The 24,216-nt window shown below is 33.7% G+C and overlaps 1 protein-coding gene across 1 annotated transcript in view; it reads left to right on the top strand.

Annotated features, from left to right (window-relative positions):
• LOC111054152 (cilia- and flagella-associated protein 44) overlaps positions 1-24,216 on the top strand; it is a 58,832-nt gene that overhangs the window by 31,493 nt on the left and 3,123 nt on the right. Inside the window, exons 18-26 of the mRNA XM_039429577.1 lie at positions 6,971-7,159; positions 8,031-8,228; positions 10,122-10,285; positions 12,186-12,429; positions 13,014-13,188; positions 20,081-20,243; positions 21,612-21,750; positions 22,409-22,605; positions 23,778-24,003. Coding sequence (XP_039285511.1) covers positions 6,971-7,159; positions 8,031-8,228; positions 10,122-10,285; positions 12,186-12,429; positions 13,014-13,188; positions 20,081-20,243; positions 21,612-21,750; positions 22,409-22,605; positions 23,778-24,003 — 1,695 coding nt within the window. The remainder of the gene's footprint in view (positions 1-6,970; positions 7,160-8,030; positions 8,229-10,121; positions 10,286-12,185; positions 12,430-13,013; positions 13,189-20,080; positions 20,244-21,611; positions 21,751-22,408; positions 22,606-23,777; positions 24,004-24,216) is intronic.

Genomic DNA, 24,216 nt, shown 5'->3' on the forward strand with positions numbered 1-24,216 from the left:
CTACTGTGATATCTCTATATTGTCTGTTTTCATTTTAAAACTAGCTCAAGCTTGTTCATTTCTGCAACCCCTGTTTATTTTCTGTTTATCTGCTTTAATTTTATAGTCTTCCCGTTTAACGTAATTTTTTGTCATTTTCTGTGTTTTTCGAACCTCTGTGTCTAATTTAAATATTAAAACCGCGTGGAAAAATTCCCATTGGTGGACTTTTTCTTATTAGGCACAGGATTGGTTCTTGCCCAAATGACGTGGTTCTTCTTCTCAGAAGAAGACCAGGTGATTTCCGCTTTTTGGGAAGAAGAGACACTTGCCTTCTGAGAATCGAATTATCAGGACCCGTTTAATTTGTCCTATTAAAATTAATGTTTAAATGGTTTCTCTTCTTGTTAAATGTAATATATCCAGTGTGTTAAATGTGTAGCTCCTCTGTAGTCTTGTGCTCTTAAATTAAATTGGAAGGCAAGTTCAATTTGTATAAGCTTATTCCTGAGGAAGAATTGTGAAACTAAATCCTGGGTGACGCCATTCCACGCCAGATCTTCAAGTGAAATAAAATTATTAAGTGAATTGGGGCCCCACGATCGAGTTGGTGAGCGAAAAATACTTATTCTATCCAATCAGTGAATTGAGAAAGCTACAATTTTCTATCAATTAATTATTGTGAAAGAGTGCAGGACTATATCCTCCTATAATACCGTGTAACCCCTATTAAAATCCTAATTGCACTATATTACCAAGAACATTCATATTATTATCTCATATCAAGAACATTTATTACCAAATTTTGAAAACTCTATTATTCCAATTTGTCAATTATTTAATTAATTATTATTATTTGATTCTTAACGATTATAATTCATCAATAAATTTGCATAATTGTTAACCAGTTTCAGTAATTTCTCTAATTAGATCCTGCTCAGTTCGGTCTATAATTACCATATTGGTTTTCCTCTGTAGGAATTATTTCAGGTATTGGAATATCAATATTGAATTTACTTGTTATTCATAAGAAATAAATTACATTCGCTGTGCTCGGGTTTGAATTGCCTGGAGATATTGGTAGGCTATCACACCTGATTCTCAGGCGGTTTATATCAGAGTACGGCGGAAATATTATTTCTTGTGGAATTGTAGGATATTCTGGACGGGTGTAGGCAGCTCTGCCGGCTGATTTTTTATCCGAATTACAGGTGTTAAGCGTCCAGAGGCTCTTGCGAATCCACAAGATTGGCGCCCGAACAGGGACGGTGAAGGAGAGGGAGCTTATTTCATCTTAATAATCATAAATTTATTTCAGAGATCGACTTATCTACGCTTGAGAGGGAGCAGAAATATAAATATTTCTTTTCAGTGGAGTCGTGGGTCGCCTAGCCATCAATACTCTGTTCAATATTGTTGTTCAATTTTATTTCTTAATAATTATTGATCGAATTGAGCAGGTATTTTTTGTTGCACTAATGGGGGCTACACGGTGTTACTCTGATGTATTAATCCCTGAAATGAACAAGCTTGAGGTAGTCGATTTATTTATTAATTTGTGATTGTTCATACACTGGATATTATTTTGATTGTGTTGAATTTTATGTTGATCATTACGGTATATTATATTGTAGAGTATTATTGTATTCTAAAACGTATTATTGTCGCGATTTTGTCTTGCTTTGAAGTTGTGGGAATTAGTCAGCGGTATTAATTCTTCAGAACTACAAGATAATTTGCACTGACCTGATTCTGTTATTCCAATTTGCGCGCACCACTATCATTCACTCACTATTTTTCACTTGTTGGATTTCGTCTACACTTCACTTTTTGGGAGAATCATGGCAAACCCCGCCACGGAACTGGATGGGTCTACCACATTGTTTACACCGGCAGATCCTGTCTCACCCGAAGCTCCTCCAAAACCGGCAACCAGCGCGACTTCAGTTGACTTTGAGCGCGACATTCGAGAGCGTTTGTCATCGACTCAGCTAGAGGAAAGTCAGCCAATACTTAATTCGGTGCAATCATCACCAATCGCCAACATCGATCGGCGCGAGGTAGATCGTCAAACGTCTTCCAATGATGTCGTTGCTGCTGAGTTGGAGACCAAACAGCCGCAGAAGCTGCCATATCTACCACCTGGGACGATCGAAACCATACTTGAAGTTTTCAAGACCACTGCTGCTGGAATAGAAAAGAAATTAGAAGAAACCGGCAATAGATTGGACAAGAAAATAGAAGAAACAAGTAATAGTTTGGACAAGAAAATAGAAGAAACCAGTAATAGATTGGACAAGAAAGTGGAAGAAATGACCGCAAACTTTTTGCAACTCAAAAGTAACGTTGAGGATTTACATCAAAAAATGGATGAAAAACAAATTGAAGCTAAGAATTATACAAATGAACAAATACAAACGGTGAGAAGTGAATTTGGTGAAAGAATTCTAAACCAACACCGGGAAAATACTGAAGCAAATGGTGAATTGGAGAGCAAGATTACCCAGGCCAATGCTAAGCTAGCTCAGAATGATGTGAGGTTAGGTAAATTGGAGGCTCAGCAAACAAATCACACGGCCCAAATAAACCAGCTGAGAGCAGATGTCACACAGAATTCAGCTGAAACTTTAAATCCCGAAGTAATTAAGGGATTGAAAACTCAGCTAGATCAAACTAAAGCCGAGTGTCTACAAATAAAGAATAGTTTGGCTAACGTTTCTGGTGGTAATAATCATAATACTGGACAAATCTTGTCATCTTTACCAATATTTGATGATACTGAGTGCACCATTCAACCACGGGCATTCATTCAGCATTTGCAGGCTATTGATTCCGTTACTACTATACCATGGATTACGTGGAGAATGCATCTTTTACTATGTCTACAGAAAGAACCACTGATACACTTCAGAAGTCGCATTACTGAATTCAACTCGTTAAAGGATTTTATTGACAACTTCTTAGCTACTTTTTGGTCTCCCGCAAGACAGAGAAATTTATTGTCTCACATTATTACATGCAGATATGACAAGCAGAATACGGGGCTGTCCATGAGTGCCTTTTCAGCCCACATTCGCTATTTGAACAATCTGATGGATAATCCAATCGAGAATGGAAATTTGATCGAAATATTAATTGGGAAGTTACCTTATTCCATTCAGACGGCATTAAGCTCGCAAAGTTTTGAATCCTATGACAAGTTTGAGGCTTGTTTGAGTCGAGTACAGAGTGTAGACGATAAATTTGGTTCACGGAATTTCAAAACAAACCATCAGAAGGATGAGAGATTAGGTGTTGTCGTGAATGAAGTTGAAACTCCTCATCGTAATTATAATCGAGGCAGTCAACCGAGTCGACCTCAAAATAATAGCCGTGGATTTGGAGATAATCATCGGAGAAATTATAATGAGGGAAGTTCATTTATTCCAAATAAATTAGTCGACTCAACTACAACTCCAGAACAAAACATAAACAGAAGCGATGATGTCACTCAACCGCAGCCATCTGTATCAACAACCAGTTCGTCGCCCAACCAACAATCTCAGTCCAACAAAAAGCAGTTCCATTCTAATAATCAGAAGGGAAATAATTCTCAGCGTCGTAATAACAATAATTGACAACCAGTTTCGACTGTCTCTGGCATCAATCATCATAAAAACGAGACAGTCAGAAAAAAAGTTATTCCAATCGTAGGAGTAACCGACCGTGAGGTGCTGCAGTCTGGCGGAAAAAATTCACACTGCTCCCAACCACGTGACAGCGGTAAATCCGGTCATGAAGAAGAGAAAAATCTGCCTGCTCCTATTGCGTCAGCTAGTAGTGACAGTTTGCGGGTTCTGCCCCACGAGGCTACTAGTAGTGATGGTTTGCGGGTTCTGCCTCCCGAAGCTGCTCCACATCGGTCCAGCTGCTCCACATTGCATCGTTGGATCTTCACATTATCATCACAGCACCCACAACTCAAAGCAAGTTGTTTATTTATTGTATTATATTGTTTACTATTGTAATATAAAGATTTGCTCACTGGCAAGTTAAGCCTACCCGCAATTACAACTAAATTTGAAATTAATTCTAAACTATAAAGTAAAGTTATTTTGAATTATCCAGAAAAAAAAAAAAAAAATTATATAAAATAGAAAAATAGTCCGCTGTGATATTTATTAATAATTTTAGGTGTAGGATATTTTTGTGATTGAAAATCAACCATTGAATGGTCTTCATTATTATCAGTATTGTTTGTTTGAAATATTATTGTTGTTATCATTTGTGCTGTTGCATTATACATGCACTATTAACTATTAATTATCATTTGGTGATAAAATTATCTTGAATATTATATTTGTAGCATGAAAGCTCACTATAGATTAGAATTCTTAATTTATATGTTATTATTGTTATTAACTTAATGAAATTATTGTAATCACATAAATGTGATTAGTATTTTTAAAAAAAAAAATATGATGCATCAGAAATCTAAAACATGCATTCAGCAACTAATTTATAGGAAAATTTGAATATTATGTTACTTATTGTATTTTTGTATAGAAATGTTGAGAAATGAAGGGAATTTTGGAATCAAGTTTTAAAAATAAACAGGGTAGAAATTCTGATTGAACAAGTGGAGACTAGTTAAATGTATTGAATCACAGAGAGATATTATCAATCTTTGTAAGCTGGCATACTTGATGAAACTTGGTATAGTTATATTTTAACAGACCTGCAATATTGGATTAAAATTGTTATTAATGTCAAATTGTAAATTTTTGATAAAAATTGTTAATTGTTGGCATGGCCCTTTGATATTGTTATTTTGGCATCTTCTATGCACTCTATGCAGGTCTATTTCACTCATGCACCTCTGCTCTTTATTCTGTGAGGAGTGATGGGGGGCTTGTGCACCCATCCTCTCACCGTAGGGATTTTTTGGATTCTGTGCATGTGGTATTATCCCACCTCTGTACTTCCTTTGTAAGTCTGACTGGGCAAAAATCCCGGGACCTTAGTTTGTGGTTTCTGGCACCACTGCTGCGGCACAAAGCCATGCATATTTGTTGCAACATCATGTTTTTTTGTGCAGATTGTTGTTTGGCTGTGAATTTTTTGTGATAGACCCTAAGTCGTAGTTTTAAGTTAGCATATGTCATTGTACCCTTCTTGATTGAAATTAGAAAGCCTTTAATGGCCTAAAACCTTTCTAATTTGGGGGCTTTATGTCAGGATACAAGCCTATGCCAGCATATTTTCTAAAATTAATGTATAATTGAGACATAAATCAAATGTACTCACGTCAAATTATGTAAAACTCATTCAATTATAGTTTTATTAAATTCTTACAGTATTATTTCGTATAATTTACCAATTTATTGTCAGAGTCATTCGTCAACTGCCTACCAATGTTTACTAACTTATTTTCAATAATTAGGTTAGAGTGAATTGCGCCAAAATTGATGACAAGCCTTATCTGTCAGCTGTTGATACCACCAGCTACTGTGCTACTGTGATATCTCTATATTGTCTGTTTTCATTTTAAAACTAGCTCAAGCTTGTTCATTTCTGCAACCCCTGTTTATTTTCTGTTTATCTGCTTTAATTTTATAGTCTTCCCGTTTAACGTAATTTTTTGTCATTTTCTGTGTTTTTCGAACCTCTGTGTCTAATTTAAATATTAAAACCGCGTGGAAAAATTCCCATTGGTGGACTTTTTCTTATTAGGCACAGGATTGGTTCTTGCCCAAATGACGTGGTTCTTCTTCTCAGAAGAAGACCAGGTGATTTCCGCTTTTTGGGAAGAAGAGACACTTGCCTTCTGAGAATCGAATTATCAGGACCCGTTTAATTTGTCCTATTAAAATTAATGTTTAAATGGTTTCTCTTCTTGTTAAATGTAATATATCCAGTGTGTTAAATGTGTAGCTCCTCTGTAGTCTTGTGCTCTTAAATTAAATTGGAAGGCAAGTTCAATTTGTATAAGCTTATTCCTGAGGAAGAATTGTGAAACTAAATCCTGGGTGACGCCATTCCACGCCAGATCTTCAAGTGAAATAAAATTATTAAGTGAATTGGGGCCCCACGATCGAGTTGGTGAGCGAAAAATACTTATTCTATCCAATCAGTGAATTGAGAAAGCTACAATTTTCTATCAATTAATTATTGTGAAAGAGTGCAGGACTATATCCTCCTATAATACCGTGTAACCCCTATTAAAATCCTAATTGCACTATATTACCAAGAACATTCATATTATTATCTCATATCAAGAACATTTATTACCAAATTTTGAAAACTCTATTATTCCAATTTGTCAATTATTTAATTAATTATTATTATTTGATTCTTAACGATTATAATTCATCAATAAATTTGCATAATTGTTAACCAGTTTCAGTAATTTCTCTAATTAGATCCTGCTCAGTTCGGTCTATAATTACCATATTGGTTTTCCTCTGTAGGAATTATTTCAGGTATTGGAATATCAATATTGAATTTACTTGTTATTCATAAGAAATAAATTACATTCGCTGTGCTCGGGTTTGAATTGCCTGGAGATATTGGTAGGCTATCACACCTGATTCTCAGGCGGTTTATATCAGAGTACGGCGGAAATATTATTTCTTGTGGAATTGTAGGATATTCTGGACGGGTGTAGGCAGCTCTGCCGGCTGATTTTTTATCCGAATTACAGGTGTTAAGCGTCCAGAGGCTCTTGCGAATCCACAATATGTAAATTTATTGTCAAATTGTCAAATACAAGAAATATTTTTAGAAATAAAAATAATCATTAAAATACAACAGTTTTGACTGGAAAAAGAAGCCTTGTGCTCGACTCACGATATTTATACATAGCCTATTAGTGCCATTCTCAAGTGAGTTGAATATCTACATATCTATATACTGGTAAGTCTGCTAAATTCATGGCATGCATCCCACACCATTCCTGTGACTAATTGAATTATTTTCACCATGATTGGTCGAAATATTGTTCTATTTCTAGTGGCGCAGCTTCATGAACTCAAAACCAGACATCAACAAGCTGGACGCAAAAGATTTACTGCGCATTGACTTTGCGCAGCGCACAATCGGTGACTACAAGCTGAAGACTTCGGCCGACTATAAAGTGCCAAGGCAACTCAGGGTATCAGTCGCCCAGAAGCATAGGCAACTGTTGATTGTCAGGAAAAATGTGAGTTTCTCTAAAAATAAATTGTCAAAATACCTTATTAAAATTAAATAAATTGAGCAAATTTATTATTTAGTGATATTATTTTGATAATTTATCGAAATAAATTGCTCCTCATTTTAAAAAAATTCCTGGCCTTTTTTGAAAAAAATATCAATTCCCTTAGTAATTCACACGAAGCACTTTATTTAGCATTGGTTTGCTATCCTTGGTCTTGTATGTCAACAAACAAAAGAGATAGCTCCATTCTTCTACAACTCCTTACCGTCGCCCAATCGTGTGTAGGTTATGAAGAAATATAATGAACTATGAATTCAACTTTTACACCTAGAAGTTTCGAAAAACAGTATGCTACTATTTACTTTTCATTTATTCTGTCTAAGTGAACACATTTTCATTGGGCGTGAATAACACCTCCATAATCTAACATTACAAATTTCTTTACAAATTTTATCAACAGTCGAAATAGTTTATGCTTTAAGTTTCCATTCATTTTAATACATAATTCATTCATAAATTCAAGATACACAATTATTATTAATTGAAATTCTACCTCATTGATAACCCTCGTTTTTGTAGACCATTGCTCCAGGCATTTATTTGTAAGTATAATTCTGGTGACTCTTCACAGGGTATTTTCAGATTGTAAAAATGATATTATTTTTATTCGATACTGAAAATAGTATTGACTTGATACAAAGGTTTGGTTTGATACCAAGGTGTTGTTGAGAACCGGTACCAATAGTTATCTTCAGCTAGCTAGTGTATGCTGTAACCGTTATCACCACAATAATTCACAAAAATTTATGGAAATTACAATAATATTTGTATATTTCCAAAGCTTTATAATTGTATAACTCCAATGTTTTAACAGGTCTATGATGAAAAGAATTCGTTCAACAAGAAAGTGATGAGATTGAGAGATGAGAAAGTGCAAATGGTGAAAGAGTTCAGGAAGTTGCATGCCGTGTTGAATGAGTTGCATAAGGAGATTGATGAATCACTCAGAAAGGAACCGCCTTCGATTCCCTCAATTGATGTCGATGCTGAGTTTCCTGAGAGAAAGTTTCAGGTAAATTTGTTATTCTATTCAATATCTCAAATCGATTTCAAGTCATTGCTCTGATTGAGTGGAGTAAGAAATCTAGGTGTTGTCTGCCCCAAAACCCTTGATAAAAATAGAGGGAATCATTGCGTGAATCAGTGGCTATACATTATGAAAACCTTGGATTTATTGTCAGTGAATTATAAAACTTCTTATAAAACGTCAAGAAAATTGGACCGAGGACTAAGAGGTCTGTTCACAAGAAAATTACAGACTTCTTTGCGCAGAAGGACGTCCTATGATCGTGCTCATAAGTTGTGAATTGTCATTTCCATTTTCTTTCTTGAACACTGGGGCCTATGTTTGTTTATTTATAGGCCTACTCCATTTTGAGTTTTAGACTTGGGTCTTCAGATAAGATTCAGTTATACATACTGTATAATAAATTACGAGGGCTATTTTTTTTCAACTTCCGATCCTGCCGCTAGATGACAATGCGAGCGGCAAAGGCCAACAATGCGCGGCAGCTGACTATGCACATCTCACACTATAACCTCACTCGTTTTCGTCCATCTGTCGTCATTACCAGTTCATCTAGCAACACATAAACATGGCTAATATGATAGAATCTCCCGCCAAGTGTGAGTTGCGAAGTGTAATTCGTTTTTTGCAAGCTGGAGGGTTATCCGCAGCAGAAATTCACCGTAGAATGAAACGAGTATATGGTGAAAGCTTTATGAGTGACAGTGCAGTGCGTGATTGGTGTAGGAAATTTAAAGATGGACGAGTTGACGTTCATGATGAAGGGGGCCAAGTTTGACAACGCCCGTCCTCACAGTGCTGCTGTGACGAAGCATCTTCTTGACGGGTTTAAATGGGACGTTTTTGACCATCCGGCGTATAGCCCAGACTTAGCACCAAGCGACTATCACCTTTTCCCGCAACTGGAGAAAATGCTAGGAGGGCAGAGCTTCCGATGCTGTGAAAAACCATCTCAAATCACTGGCGGCTAACTTCTATGAACAAGGTATTAAGAAGCTTGTACCCAGGTATGAAAAATGCCTCAATCTGAATGGTGACTATGTTGAGAAGTAACTAATAATGTAAATAACTTTTGATAATAAATTCATTCAATTACTCTCACTAGTTTCTTTTTTATACCACATCGGAAGTTGAAAAAAATAGCCCTCGTATCTCTTTTCTAAATTATTTTAAATTGGAAGTGTGTGTGGTTTATATAAAAACTGTTTCCTAATTTTTCCCCGATCTAAAATAACGATTCTGAAACATCTTTCATTAAATGTGTAGTTCCTTAAATAACGTTATAACAAAGTTCCACTGTAATAGTGTACTGGTGATGTTATAGATATCAATATAAAATTAAACTAGTTGAAATATTGTTAAAGCCATCAGTTTATTGAAAAACAATTATTCTCAGTTCCCATACCATTACCAATCGTTAGTAATCTCTGAATAGTGGTGACTTGTGTTTACTAAAAATTGATAATGATGTAGTGAACAAAACTAGTTTCTCAATTTTTTCCACAATCAATGACCATGACAAATTCAAGTATTTTTAATCAATAGATCTAGATTTGTTTGAATGCCCTGGACGTGATTTGAAGCTGATTACTGTTAATCGTTTGAGCTGGCCTGAAGCAGTCACCTTTCCAACTGGAATACCGAGAACACATCACATCTTTCATTGAAGCAACTGAATCACTTATTCATTCTCATTAATTAGTAGATATGAGTTTGATAGCATAAACTGTTTTATACATTCATAACTATCCAAGTAAGTTCCCATATCATTTGTGATGATTACTCGATTTATATTAGGTTATGTCAATCAATTCAATATCTTGATAAAATGATAAGTTTTCATATAATTATGTTCGAATATTCTTTTCGTGTTCACAGCTTCATCCACAGGAAATTGGGATTGAGGACACAGCCATTCACCAATCCATTGATGAAGAATTGAGCTATTTATATCCAGAGTTGCAATTCAAATGCAAAGATGATATAATAAACGAGGAGGAAACCAGTTGGACGAAAGAGAAGAAAGTAATGCGGACTGTTAGGTAAATGATTTCTGTTATCTCAATGTTTTCTAGCTTAATCAGTTTCAGGTTATGTGGCATTGAAGAAATTTCTTCATAATCTTCTTCTCCTGTCTTCTTCTTCTTCTTCTTCTTCTTCTTCTTCTTCTTCTTCTTCTTCTTCTTCTTCTGTCTTCTTCTTCTTCTTATTCTTCTTCTTCTTCTTTTCTTCTTCTTCTTCTTCTTTTCTTCTTCTTCTTTTCTTCTTCTTCTTCTTCTTCTTCTTCTTTTCTTCTTCTTCTTCTTCTTCTTCTTCTTCTTCTTCTTCTTCTTCTTCTTCTTTTCTTCTTCTTCTTCTTCTTCTTCTTCATGTTTCTTAAGTGGATAAACATAGCTTACTGCTGATTTGGAGGACTTATTGCTATTGAATCAAATCATATAAAATAATGATACCAGTACCAATGACTAAGAGTTGATGAACATCGCTTCTCGTGAGGATGGCTCCAATGAATAGAAAATTATACCTTCTAGTGAGGTTCAATTTTATAGTATCCAACCTTTAGTACCGTATATCTTATTTTCAATACACAATTCATGCAATTCGTTCATAGGCCTACCATGCAGCTGTCATTTTGTTCTAGTAAAAGGTAGGTATTTTATATAAAATAAATTATCTGTTTTCTATATTATGACTATTAATATAGTTCACTAATACATTTTTTCGTGTAATTTGCCATCCAATAATTTGATAAATGGACAGCTCAATTTCATCTTTTATTCATGGAACATTTTATACTAAAGTGGTTTAATGGAAAGGAGTTACTCCTTTCTAACTCATTTGTAGTGCTCATTCAGAACACCAACGAAATTTTTTTTATTATCATAAGGATGGTGGTGGTCTTTTCTATTATTGTATTTGGTATTTGAATAAGCTTCATTGATTTTATTCTTTATTGATTGATACAATGGTCCAGTTCTGTGTACATGGAACGTGATAAATTGTCCTATTCACAATTTACCAAGTAAACAGTTCCGCGTTCCATGGGAGGAATTTTGACAGATTCTGTTCCAGAAACCCGTTCCAGTTCCAAAATCCTGTCCCACAGTCGAAATGTGGTAAATTGTCCGACCTGGTACAGTTCCAACTATCTGAGCTCTCATTGGTCGATTATTGTAGTCTGCTTGCTTCTCTGCGCATGCACTGTTAGTTCACCATAGCATAGCATAGAATACATAACCAAAAATATGATGTTTGATAACCATTCATTAAATTAATTTTCCTCGATAGAAAATTTGAGAGTAATGGAATGAAAGAAATTTACAATTTTCTAGACGGTAGGTTTGTAAAACAGCCTTTCTTCATTCACGCAGCTAGTAAACGACACATTTTAGTGTAAATCAACTTTATATGTGCGCGCCAAAAGCTTGAACCAACGATTTTGAAATGGCGTTCCATGGGAACATTTTGCACTAGTTACGTGATGGAACAATTTACGATTGGAACTGGAACAATTTACTGTACACAGAACGTACACAATAAGTACATCATCAAAATGATAGGGAGAGAAAAAAATAAGGTAACTTGTGCTATTCCTCTTTCAAATTTAGATAAGGTTACACATAGTCTGAAATAGTTCAAGTCTTGTAGATGTTCACTTCACAAAATTTTCAGTCCTTAATTATTTTCACAACGTAGAATTTGATGTGGTAGTATTATTTTGAATTCAAGTGTTTTGATATTGAACCTTTTTTTATAAATGATTATTTTTAATAATTACTTGACCAATGTAATATTGTATTATTGTACTAAGGTTCTAATTATTAAATGATTAGAATTACTTATTCAACATAATGCCATACATACTATGGTGTGATCTTATCTCCAAAGAATTCTGACTCTTTTAAAGTGAATCAGACTTTTTCGGCTGTAATTTTTTCTCAGACGTCTCGTGGAACAGGACTCCATAATCAGCAGCATGGAAACGATAATTAAGGAGCACAACAAGCGTGTGGCGAAACTCAACTGGGAAAAACTGGAAATTTCGGTGAAAATCAAAATGCTGGAAATATTCCAGCTGACCGTCTACCAAGAGCTGGTTACCATCAAGTGCTTTGAACGGCTGGAAAATGAACTGATGGACAGAGTGGAGGCCATGTTGGCTCTGAGGTCCATAGAAATGTTTAAGGTAATATCTATTATTTCGATATCAAGTTATCACTCTTAATTCATTAAAAAGAGGTGACTGGTCTATTGGAATGGTATTGGTAATGTTATTGTTCAATATTTATCAATAATTTTTTTTCGAGTTGATAGACAAAAGTTCAGGCTATATACCTATAATATGGGGGAGTTCAAGATATTCAGGGTGAGTGTAATTTGCACACAGAGGCAGAGAGCGGTCTCAGGAGGGTAAAGATATATCAATCCATATAATTTAGCTCACATATATTACTATACCCTTCTAAGATCGCTGGATTTCGAAACGCCTGACCGCACTCTATGTGCATTGTGCAATCACCCTGTGATTAGCGATCACAATAGGCATTGAACTTGCAAAAATTTGAATGAATTTGATTCAATTACCAAAAAACAGTTCAAAAGTGTATTTCTAATTGAATTATACAAATTTTGAGTAGTGCCCAACCAAATGTTTGTTACAATAACCTCATAATACATCAATGTACGATAGATTCATGACATATTCATTATTCTTCCTTTATTAAGTTTATTATAAAGTGTATATAGGTATGTCATGATTATTTCTTTCAGATCAATCGTAACAGGAAGAAAATCGTATATGCGACTAGAGAAATCAATGCTCTGCAGGACAAAGAGAATGATGTTCTAAGAATATTTCAAGAAAGTGTTTTTGAAAGTAAATTCGTTGAATTCCTGACTAAAGTCTATAAGAAAAAGTACAAGCCGCCTAAAAAGAAGAAAGATGGTGAGTTAAACTCCTATTGGTATTACTATACTGAATGACTTTATATTTATAGTATTGTATATTGTGATATTGTATTTTATGTATAATTCTCTGAGAATTTAACTTTCATTAAACTGCATTCTTTCCAGTAGAGTCATAAAATAATGCTAAAACTGTATCTTGATAACTAGTACTAACATCTTGATATTTTGATAGTCTCAGGCCCGGTTGTAAAAAAACCTGTTCAATTTCAATCATGATTTAATTCCACGAGTACTAATCAGAGAAGGTTTTTCTGGGAAGGATTCTCTGATTGGCTCTCGTGGAATTTAATCGGGATTAAAAGTTAACTGACTTTTGAGAAATTGAGTGTTAATGAAGAACTGATAAATGAAAAAATAACATGGTAATGTTCTTGATAACCATTAATTTCACTTATTTTACATGTATAAAATGAATAAATGAATGTTTATTTCCCCAAAAAATTAAAACTACTACATTAATTACAGAAAATATTAGATAAACTACAATTACAATAGTTAGTTACAATAAAATTACTTATAATGTGTCCTCTACATGCTTAGTGTTTTCTGTGTGCAAATTGACCTACTCCATTATGGCGTACCATGTTCTGGAGTAGGTTTTGTTTGTTCTTCTTCTGCTCAATTAACATCTTATTTTAGAATAATAATTTCTCTGGATGTTGTCGTCCAACATCCAGAGGAGTTTATTCATAAATTCAAGAACATTACATATTTTTATACATTCTCAATAATATAACATTTACAATTATTCAAAGTTTTCAAAATTATACCTCACTATTTGTCGAGGTTATCATCAAATTAATACAAAATATTATGCTAAAAACAGTTTAATGCAAAAAATTCCGATAATCTAAAACTATATCTATTACCCTAACCACCACCTAGTACAATGATACTGAACCAAAGAACTATTTTTTACCTACAAATTACCTTCAAGTAAAAAGAATACTACTTTTGTCTAAATCCTATTTAGTATTAGTTCCTCACTACTAATTCATAATAATGTATTCCAATACTGAATCATCAATGTCTAATGTTTCTTTTGAAACTTTTGGAATTTCCCTTGCCTTTGATTTCCATTGGTATTCTATTAAATATTTGGCCCTAAATATCCTAGTAAACTTGCCCAAATACTGTACGAGTATACATTCTGGGTACTTCTTGGTTATTACGTTCTCTTATTCTAGTATTATGTCCATGATTTACACTAAAATGGACATTATGTCCATGATTTGCCTAACGATGAGTACGGTACTCTATTTTCTATAAATAATTTCATGGTTGGAAAACGGATTTCCCCGTTTCCCATTATTTTCAAAATACGTTTCTGGATTTTAAATAATGGATCTATGAAACTGTAATTAGCTGCACAACAAACTAACATACCGTATCTTAAATGAGATTCAACTAATGTAAAATATACAGTTTTCAACATTCCTTTGTCTATGATACGCCTTGATAGATCTTATACAGGGTGTTGACGAACTTATGTTGTGTTGGTGACCTTACAAACTTGAGAGTAGTTTTCATTGTTTTGACATAGAACATGTTTCAATAGTTGGAACTTGGAGTGTTGGTGGTCTTCAGCACACCCTTTTCAAGGAAATAACTGGGAAGAAGTTCTGAACAGCAGAGATAGAAATCACAAAAATCACTAGTTGGTTAAGAAATAATTTATTGTCATTAAATTGAAAATAAATAACTTTTTTTTACTTTTTCTTTAACAAATAGGACAAAGCCACATATGACAACAATGAAGCTTCATTATTATGATGAAAGTAGTAAATATTGTAATTGCCCGCTAATAGAACGATCTGGCAATATAAAGTATTTTTAGGAGTAATAGTAAATGATTAATCGAAATGGAACAAGAACATAACATTTACAACTGCCAAAATAAGGAAGCTTGTATACAGGGTGTTTACGAACTCTCTATCAATACTCTAGGGCATTTTTCCTGGGTGAAAAACATATCTAAATATCATATTTAAATTGTCCTGAAGTCTTCAGTAACTCACACAGCGGCCATTTTGCTTTTTCACTAAAATAACGTTACATAACCCTCTAAAGGTCATAACTGTCATATCTCAGTTAAATGGTCCAATCCTAAAAAATCTGGTACCAATCGATAGGCAATTAAATTTACTAAAAAACGTTATTCCTTTAAAGTTCTGTAAAACCATCGGTTTTTGAGTTATTCAAGAAACAAAATGTTCAAGTGCCCGCCATTTTGTTTTATGAATTCAGAAATTATCATAATTTTTTTGTAGCTTTTTATAGTTGTTATAAATGATTGTGCAAAGTTTCAATTTCGTACGTTCAACAATTATTTAGAAAAAAATAAGTGAAAAATCAAAATGGCCGCTGTGTGAGTAACTGAAGACATCCGGTCAGTTTAAATATGATATTTAGATATGTTTCTCACCCAGGAAAAATGCCCTAGAGTATTGATAGAGAGTTCGTAAACACCCTGTATACAAGCTTCCTTATTTTGGCAGTTGTAAATGTTATGTTCTTGTTCCATTTCGATTAATCATTTACTATTACTCCTAAAAATACTTCATATTGCCAGATCGTTCTATTAGCGGGCAATTACAATATTTACTACTTTCATCATAATAATGAAGCTTCATTGTTGTCATATGTGGCTTTGTCCTATTTGTTAAAGAAAAAGTAAAACAAAAGTTATTTATTTTCAATTTAATGACAATAAATTATTTCTTAACCAACTAGTGATTTTTGTGATTTCTATCTCTGCTGTTCAGAACTTCTTCCCAGTTATTTCCTTGAAAAGGGTGTGCTGAAGACCACCAACACTCCAAGTTCCAACTATTGAAACATGTTCTATGTCAAAACAATGAAAACTACTCTCAAGTTTGTAAGGTCACCAACACAACATAAGGTCACCAACACTCCAAGTCCTTACTATTGAAACATTTTTTCAAGTCAATGAGAATTACTAAAGTGTACAAGTTCACTAACAATGAAAATTACTCCAAGTGGATAAGGTCACCAACACTCTAATTTAAAAAAAATCACAAGTCCAAAAAGTGCAACCACTAAAATTGCTTGCACTTTCTCATCCAGTTCATTCAGGCTTTAAAATTGAATTAAATCTACCTCTATTTTTTGTATCAAAAAGCTTGCGATTTTGATGCCTTGAAGTGAATAATCTTTCTTCTTCCTATCCAACTATAATTGATTTTTCTAAGTAGGTCAATAAATTCACCCAAAAGTCAAAAAACCGCCCTGCCCCAACGTATGGGAACTTTTGAATTCTGTAAAAAAGGTTCTTGTTCCTCATGTGTAGCTCTATAATACACTAAAAAATCAGACCAAAATATTCAAAATACATATGATATACAAAAATTAACCTAATCTCCCATGCTAATACACATACAGTATAGGAACTTGAATTGTCAAGCCCGTAACTTGCAAACGATAAGCCCGATTGCTTTAAAACTTCAAACACTTATAAATCACATTTAGATCTAAAATTTGACACCAAACACAGTTCAAAACATTGAAAAACCCCACCTTTTTCACTTGTAAACAGGAGCTCACTTCAACAGATGTAGCCACCAGTTCTGCCAACTGGCAACAAATGCATACAGTGCATAAATAATGCATATAGTGAGATCCACGTTTCAAAGTCAGAGAAAAATATAGAAATCCATTGTTGCAACTTTCTCTTTCTCACCGCCTACTATAGTAGATAGCTGTGATTCAAGTTATCCACGGTAGATCTGATCTGATATTAATTTTTCCTACAGTTACGTTGAAAAGTGGCCATTGCTGCACTGATTACAGAACGCAAAGAATCACTTTTCCGCTCTAGTGCGGGAAAAATTTTTCTGCACTCCAGATTTGCAACATGGCAACGCAAAATACTTAGTAGGTTATATGGAGCAACAGTGAAGCAAAATCAAAATGAAGTTGGTAACAGTGACTGCTGTGGCTGCTATAGTGAGCAGAGGTGCAACCAAGCACAACGCGCTAATTATTACTATTATATATTATAACCAACGACAACGAGGACTTTAGGATTTTAGGATTAAGGTTTTTATCAATAATAAAATTACACAGAAAAACATTCGATGCATTTCAGGCAATTTTACCCATAATTACCCACTTTTCATATTCAATGGTAACTGTAGGAAAAACTTAATGTGAAATACGTGCGCAAAGTTCCTCTGCTGCACTCAAAACCATTCCGCCCTCGCCTACGGCTCTGGCGTAAACGTTTCTTTCGGTGCAGCAAACTGTCACTTTGCGCACTAGTTGCACAAATAACTATTTTAGTCTTGTCGAGAATATATATCTTTTTGATTAATAATGAAGTTTTGTAATTGAAACGGAATAATTTGTTGATTCTTTATATCGCTACATAGTCCCAAAACAATTCTGCAACAAGTTGAGAAAGAATATGGACTAAATTTTAGAAAAGTGAAACCATAACCCTATTTCGGACTTTTAAAATGTTATCTAAATTTGGGAGAAAAATGGTACAAGGAGTATCCTTAGTTTTTCTCTCCCAATCAGTGCTACTTTGTAAAAATTATAAATAAATAAATAAAAATAGAGTAATCCACGTTGTCTAATGACAGACATGATAGCAAACCAATATTAATGAATTGCTGACTTTGGAACGTGAATATCACTATAGAATAAAACCTGCAATTATAAGACCGCTAAATTGATGATACAAACTGAGTTTTATTAAACGGTGACTGACGTGTTCTAATGTTTCAATTGTTATTTGTGCAACTAGTGCGCAAAGTGACAGTTTGCTGCACCGAAAGAAACGTTTACGCCCGAGCCGTAGGCGAGGGCGGAATGGTTTCTTGAGTGCAGCAGAGGAACTTTGCGCACGTATTTCGCATTAAGTTTTTCCTACAGTTACCATTGAATATGAAAAGTGGGTAATTATGGGTAAAATTACCTGAAATGCATCAAATGTTTTTCTGTGTAATTTTATTATTGATAAAAACCTTAATCCTAAAATCCTAAAGTCCTCGTTGTCCTTGGTTATAATATATAATGAATAATAATTAGCGCGTTGTGCTTGGTTGCACCTCTGCTCACTATAGCAGCCACAGCAGTCACTGTTACCAACTTCATTTTGATTTTGCTGCACTGGTGCTCCATATAACCTACTAAGTATTTTGCGTTGCCATGTTGCAAATCTGGAGTGCAGAAAAGATTTTTCCCGCACTAGAGCGGAAAAGTGATTCTTTGCGTTCTGTAATCAGTGCAGCAATGGCCACTTTTCAACGTAACTGTAGGAAATAGTATATTTCGCACCTAGGGCCGAAAATGAGATATTTCCGGCTCGAAATCGGTTTTTAAGTCCGAGGCCGTAGGCCGAGGACTAGAAAAGATTGAGAGCCGGAAATACATTTTTGCCCATGGTGCGAACGCTATTTTTCGCCACACCAAAAAAAAACTTCCCAATATATAAGAAATTAAAAAATAAATAAAATTCAAACAGCCTATTTTGATAGTTTGAATCTTGGTTATGACAACTTTCACTGTCAATTAATTTCAATATTACTAATTAATAATTTACAATAGTGACAATATTTTTATACTATTAATATTTCGAATAATTGTTTGAATTTTTATAGCTCACGCTTTCGCCTGGTGCAATATCTCATGGATAGATGGATGAATAGAATTTTCATTACTATTTTGAAATAATGTGATTAAAAAATCAATATAATTGCATATTTCACAGTTTTGTCTCAATATATCTAAAAAATTGATTGAAATTTAAATTACGGTAACTAATATAAAAAATAGCTAATAAAAGTCGAAATTCATCGACAAAAAAAAATGTCACTGACCGAGGTTCGAACCTAGATCATGTTTGTAATTCTCTGAGCCTTGAGTTCTGACGCCTTTATGCTCTCGGCTATACCGCATTGTTGATCGTAAGGGCCTGTAAGTCAGGTAACGTATGTAGGCTACTATAATATAGTGTATACGGCAAACTTGAAGCCGGTTTGCCGGCATTTTCACAACAAAATATTGCTCTGAAAATAGTTAAATCATAGAGAAACATTCGAAGATTCAATCTTGAGTAGGCATAATGTTTTCTCTATATGGTTTGATATTGAAGAAAAATTATCTAAAAGTTTTAATAATGAATTACGGAAAAATTACTAGGAATTTTTCAGTCAAGGCTGAGTTTCACCAGTAGGCTTACCTTAAACTTTAGATCTCTGCTGTATTTTCCTATTATTATTGTTGATTGTATTGCCTTAAGAAGTGGAATTCGATAATAAAAAAGAAACAATTATTACTCTACCTCACTTTTAAATATTGATACAATTATTGTACTTTGATTTCAAATTCGATTCTTCACTTTTAAAGACTTGCGATACTTACCTTTCTGACAATGGACAATGCAGCCAACATTATATTGTTGAGGCTATGGAGATATCATCGTATTCTATTGTTTGATATCAAAAACACAATAATAAATATTAAATTATGAAACAGTAATTCATAAAATATATTATAGACATGATACCGCGATTCACGATACATAATTATATAGATTATTACAGTCGTTATGAGATTATCTCTATGATTTTTGTGAGATCGGACACGATCAGCTGTTATTCAAGGTCATTTTACAGCCCTAGGGCCGTAAAGTTTTACCGGCCTGGTCGGAAAACAATCACTTTCGGCCTCCATATGACGCATGTAAACCAGCTCATTACATCCAAGTGTGGCGAAAAAGAATGTTCTTATGTTTCAAAATGTGTTCCAAAAGACTAAAGTTCAAAGTTAATATCTTGAGCCTGTAATGTCTAAATTTTGTAGTGTTTTTAAACGAAATAAGGATGGTTTCTGGTTTGCAGATGAAAGTGAGTCATCATCCTCAGAAGAGAGTTCATCAGATGATGATGAGAGTGAGAGCTCAGACGAAGGAGAGATGAAAATAATCAAATTCGATGAGAACATTTGTCCGGAAGGCTGTGATCCCGATTTGTACAAGAGAACGTTTGTACTTCGCGGTAGAAGGTAGGCTTTATGATTTTTTAGCTTTTCCTCAACTATTATCATGAATTTATAATGGAGTTGAACTTGAGTTAATGCATTAAACACAGGTTTCAACAACACAGGAGTTCAAAACAACATCTGGAGATAGTGACCCAACGCTCTGTCGTTAGGTTAGGTTAGGTTAGGTTAGGTTAGGTTAGGTTAGGTAATATTTAGGTAATATTTCCCAACTAATTTGTTCTAATGGTTCAAAACATATATTCAATAAAGATACCTGCCAACCTAGCAGGTGACATCACCTGAATAGGTTCAAAAACATCTTCAGTTATGTATTGTACCGTCCTACACTAAATTTAGATGTACACATACAGTAAACTGAATGATCAGATACGTGAATTTTGATTCAAATATGAATACGAATAGTTCTATGAAAATAAAGTTCAATCAATCAGACGAATGTAGCTCAATTCATTTTTTATATAATTTCCATTAAATCTATAGTATTAATTGAATTAATATTTTTCTTCCATGGTTCCAAATTTTCTTAACTCAATAATAAATAGTTACAAGTGGTGATTGCGTAGAATATTTCTAATTAATTTGTTAATTTGAGCCATCTAAATTTAAAGTTTCCATGTTTGTTTTGGACTAAAATTGTCTAGAAATTGTAGCCTACACGTGAAATTCTAACCCTATTTTGGACTGTGTCATCACCTATAAATTTGGAAGAAAAATAGCACAAGGGCAACCTTATTATTTCATCTACCAATGTAATAGTGAGGTCCACGTTATAATGACAGTATTTGATCAACTTTGGTTTTGCTATCTTTGTCTATCATTCGACAAAGCCGGTGGTACTATCCTTTTCTAGGCCCACAACGATGCCAAGTATGTTTTTGACAGTGTAGAAATATAATTAATCAATGCAGAGAATCGGCATCGATATTCTCCTATCTTTATCCACTGTATAACGTGGACCTCACTATATATACAGGGTGATTCTTAATTATGGTAAAATAATTTAATACGTGATGGTAGAGGTAAAAATAAGAAGAAATATTCTTATAAACATGTATACATAAACGCTTCATTAGCGAGCTATACAGGGTGAAATATTCCGCCCGGAATTCAGTTCCTCTGGTGAAATACACCGATGCTGAATTGTTTGGGGACTAGTTTTCGAAAAACTTATGCTGGATTCATATGGAAAAATATCTGAAAAATTGAATAAAACTAGACTGGAAGCTGTATAACATCAGTTTTATTTGTATCGAGAATAAATAAAAAAAATGGATGGATGAATTGATTCCACTCTTAGAAATATAAATCATTTAATAATTATATGTTTTGATCACTATTACATATCATAATTATTATGATCGTATTCAGACATGAATTGGAACTCGAAATAATTGAAGTGAAGAAGAGAGTTGATTCATTGAAAAAGGAGAATGAAATGTCTGGCAAAAGACTGCTACAAATTGATGTTGTATTGCGACTGCATCTCGAAAAGTTGGAAAGTTTTCAGGTATTAATTGAAATGAAAACCAAGCAAAAGTAATATAAAATCAACCGCACATTTTGTATTTCTAGATTCTAGAATGGATTGTATTGGAATATAACGTTTTGTTACTTTGCATAGATTGATTCACTGGCTTCTAATCTAAAGTTATTTTCAATTTTCTTTACTCTTGAGTTTATTACGTTCTGCAGTTATTCTACAACAGATGTAGTTGATTCGTTAGTTTTTTTTTCATTGATTTTTGCATTTCGTGTCATACTAGCTCAATAGATTTGTATTTGTGCATATCCTAGTTTTAATTCTTTCACTTTCACTCATTAATGACGTTCATTTTGTGGGTATTATTGTTCTAATCTATTCAAAACTGTAATTTTTCATTTTGAATATCCTACTTATAAATCTGTAACTGTTTTCCAAAACAAAAAATCCAAACTATTTTCTTCTTTTTAGAGATAATCTCCATGGACTTTGGTAATCATGAGTCACATTTAGTTGATTCGATTATTTACACTATATAAAACAAAACCAACAAATTTAAAAAAAAATATACCTATTTAAACTTGAAACTTGGAGCTGAAAAATGATGTTAGGTGTACTACTGTACTACTTTCACATACAGAAAACTATATATCTCATTGTATGAACCATTTCTCTTCCATTTTAGCGTCAGAAACAGAGGAAGGTGAACGAGGTTGAGACAGTGGTTGTTCTGAAATCCGATCAACTTCTGAATTACAAGAAATCGGATGAGATGGGATCAATAGGCAATTCGGTTTTGATGCCCATGGACAGTTTGAAAAAGCTGAATGACAGAGTCGGCGAGTTGGAGAATGAGACAAAGGCTGAACAATTGAAACACGAGTAAGTTGTAAAACATCCATCTATAATATAATAAAGGAAAGAACTGGCTTGTACACGTCTGAACTTCACGACTGACACATCATCACGTCTGAACTACTCAACTGATTCACTTGAAACTTGCAAACTTGAAACTATAGATTCTTAATTTATCGAGGATTGTTATAGGCCTATTTTCAACCCTTCAAGATTTCATTTCGTCAAGCTTTCAGTTTGTCAAGTTCTTGTGGACACTTGCGGAGCACGCCCTGTAAGTCTCAAATAAGAATATTAAAGAGAATGTTCAAATTCCTCTAAAGTACAAATTGCATTGATATTTGGAATATCAGCTTTATATGATTAAAATACATCAGTATATATGATCTTATTAAACTTACCATAATAAAATATAAAACATGTTACTTGCATTTTCTATGATGAAGCATATGATGTAAAATTTATGTGTCAAACATAATTATTTATTTGGAAGTTCTCGAATAGTTTGGTAGTCTTACCTTGGAAAATAAAAGAAGCCCCATGTCTGGCTTTGAAATTATTAGAGTAACGCAAGTGAGCACTCGGTGTATTATTATCGAACGTCAATGAGAATTGCATGCTTAAAGGCTTTCAGGGTCCTGGGACTTCAACTTTCAATAATGAAATATTTTCCACCGTCTCAGGACACTGGAATCTACAATTTTCATTCAATAAGAATGCACCGTGCTCACTTGCTTTACTCTAATAATTTCAAAGCCAGACATGGCTTTTGGTTGTATTTTTCATATCTTTTTCTCAGTTTAGTTGAAGTGGAAATGGGTGTAGAAATTCATCAGTTTGAAAGATGATTAATTCAGTTTAGGTTGGATTTTTTTCAATATATTTCTTCTTATAATAATACTATGTTATATCATAGCCTAATGTAAATTATCATTACATCAGTTGGAAACTTACAGAGTTTCTGATTAATTTCTAACTACAATTACCATCTCTTGCTTAGCTCTAATTTCTGATACAAGCCCTAGAAGTATTGACGTTAGTAAATATTCTCTAAGTTATTTATAAGCTCATTTGAACTCATTGGTAGTTTATAGTTTCGAAGTAATCAAAACTATATTATTCATTATATTCAATTTCAATTCGTCTATCTCTTAAATTTCATTAGAATATTCTCGAAATGACCTCTTCATTATTTCCAGACAATACAAAACTCACCTACAGCGTATGAGAGTGGATGTAAAAGCTATGGAAGCACAAATAGAAGAGCTCAAAAAGAAAATCAAGAATGAGAAAATGATAAAATTCGGAGCCGAAATTAATATTGATCGACTGGAGGACTCTGTGTTGAAGGAGATGATACTAGCTGTGCGATTCGATATTACCTCTCTGCAACAGGACATGGAGAAAAAACTGAACGCATTCAAGGTAGGTCTATGGTATACGACATTCTGATATTTTGTTAGGTATTTGAAACTGAATTGTGAAGTTCATTGCTATAAGTGAAAGAGGAGGAATAAATAAGTCATATGAGTATTGTACCACCTATAATATGTTTGTATTCTCTTGTGAATTCATTCAAGTATTTCTTTTTTATCTCTTATTGTGAATTGAACTAACTACGTTTTCTGTAAATGTTTG

The sequence above is a fragment of the Nilaparvata lugens genome, chromosome 5 (assembly GCF_014356525.2).
Source record: "Nilaparvata lugens isolate BPH chromosome 5, ASM1435652v1, whole genome shotgun sequence".
Classification (NCBI taxonomy): Eukaryota; Metazoa; Arthropoda; class Insecta; order Hemiptera; family Delphacidae; genus Nilaparvata; species Nilaparvata lugens.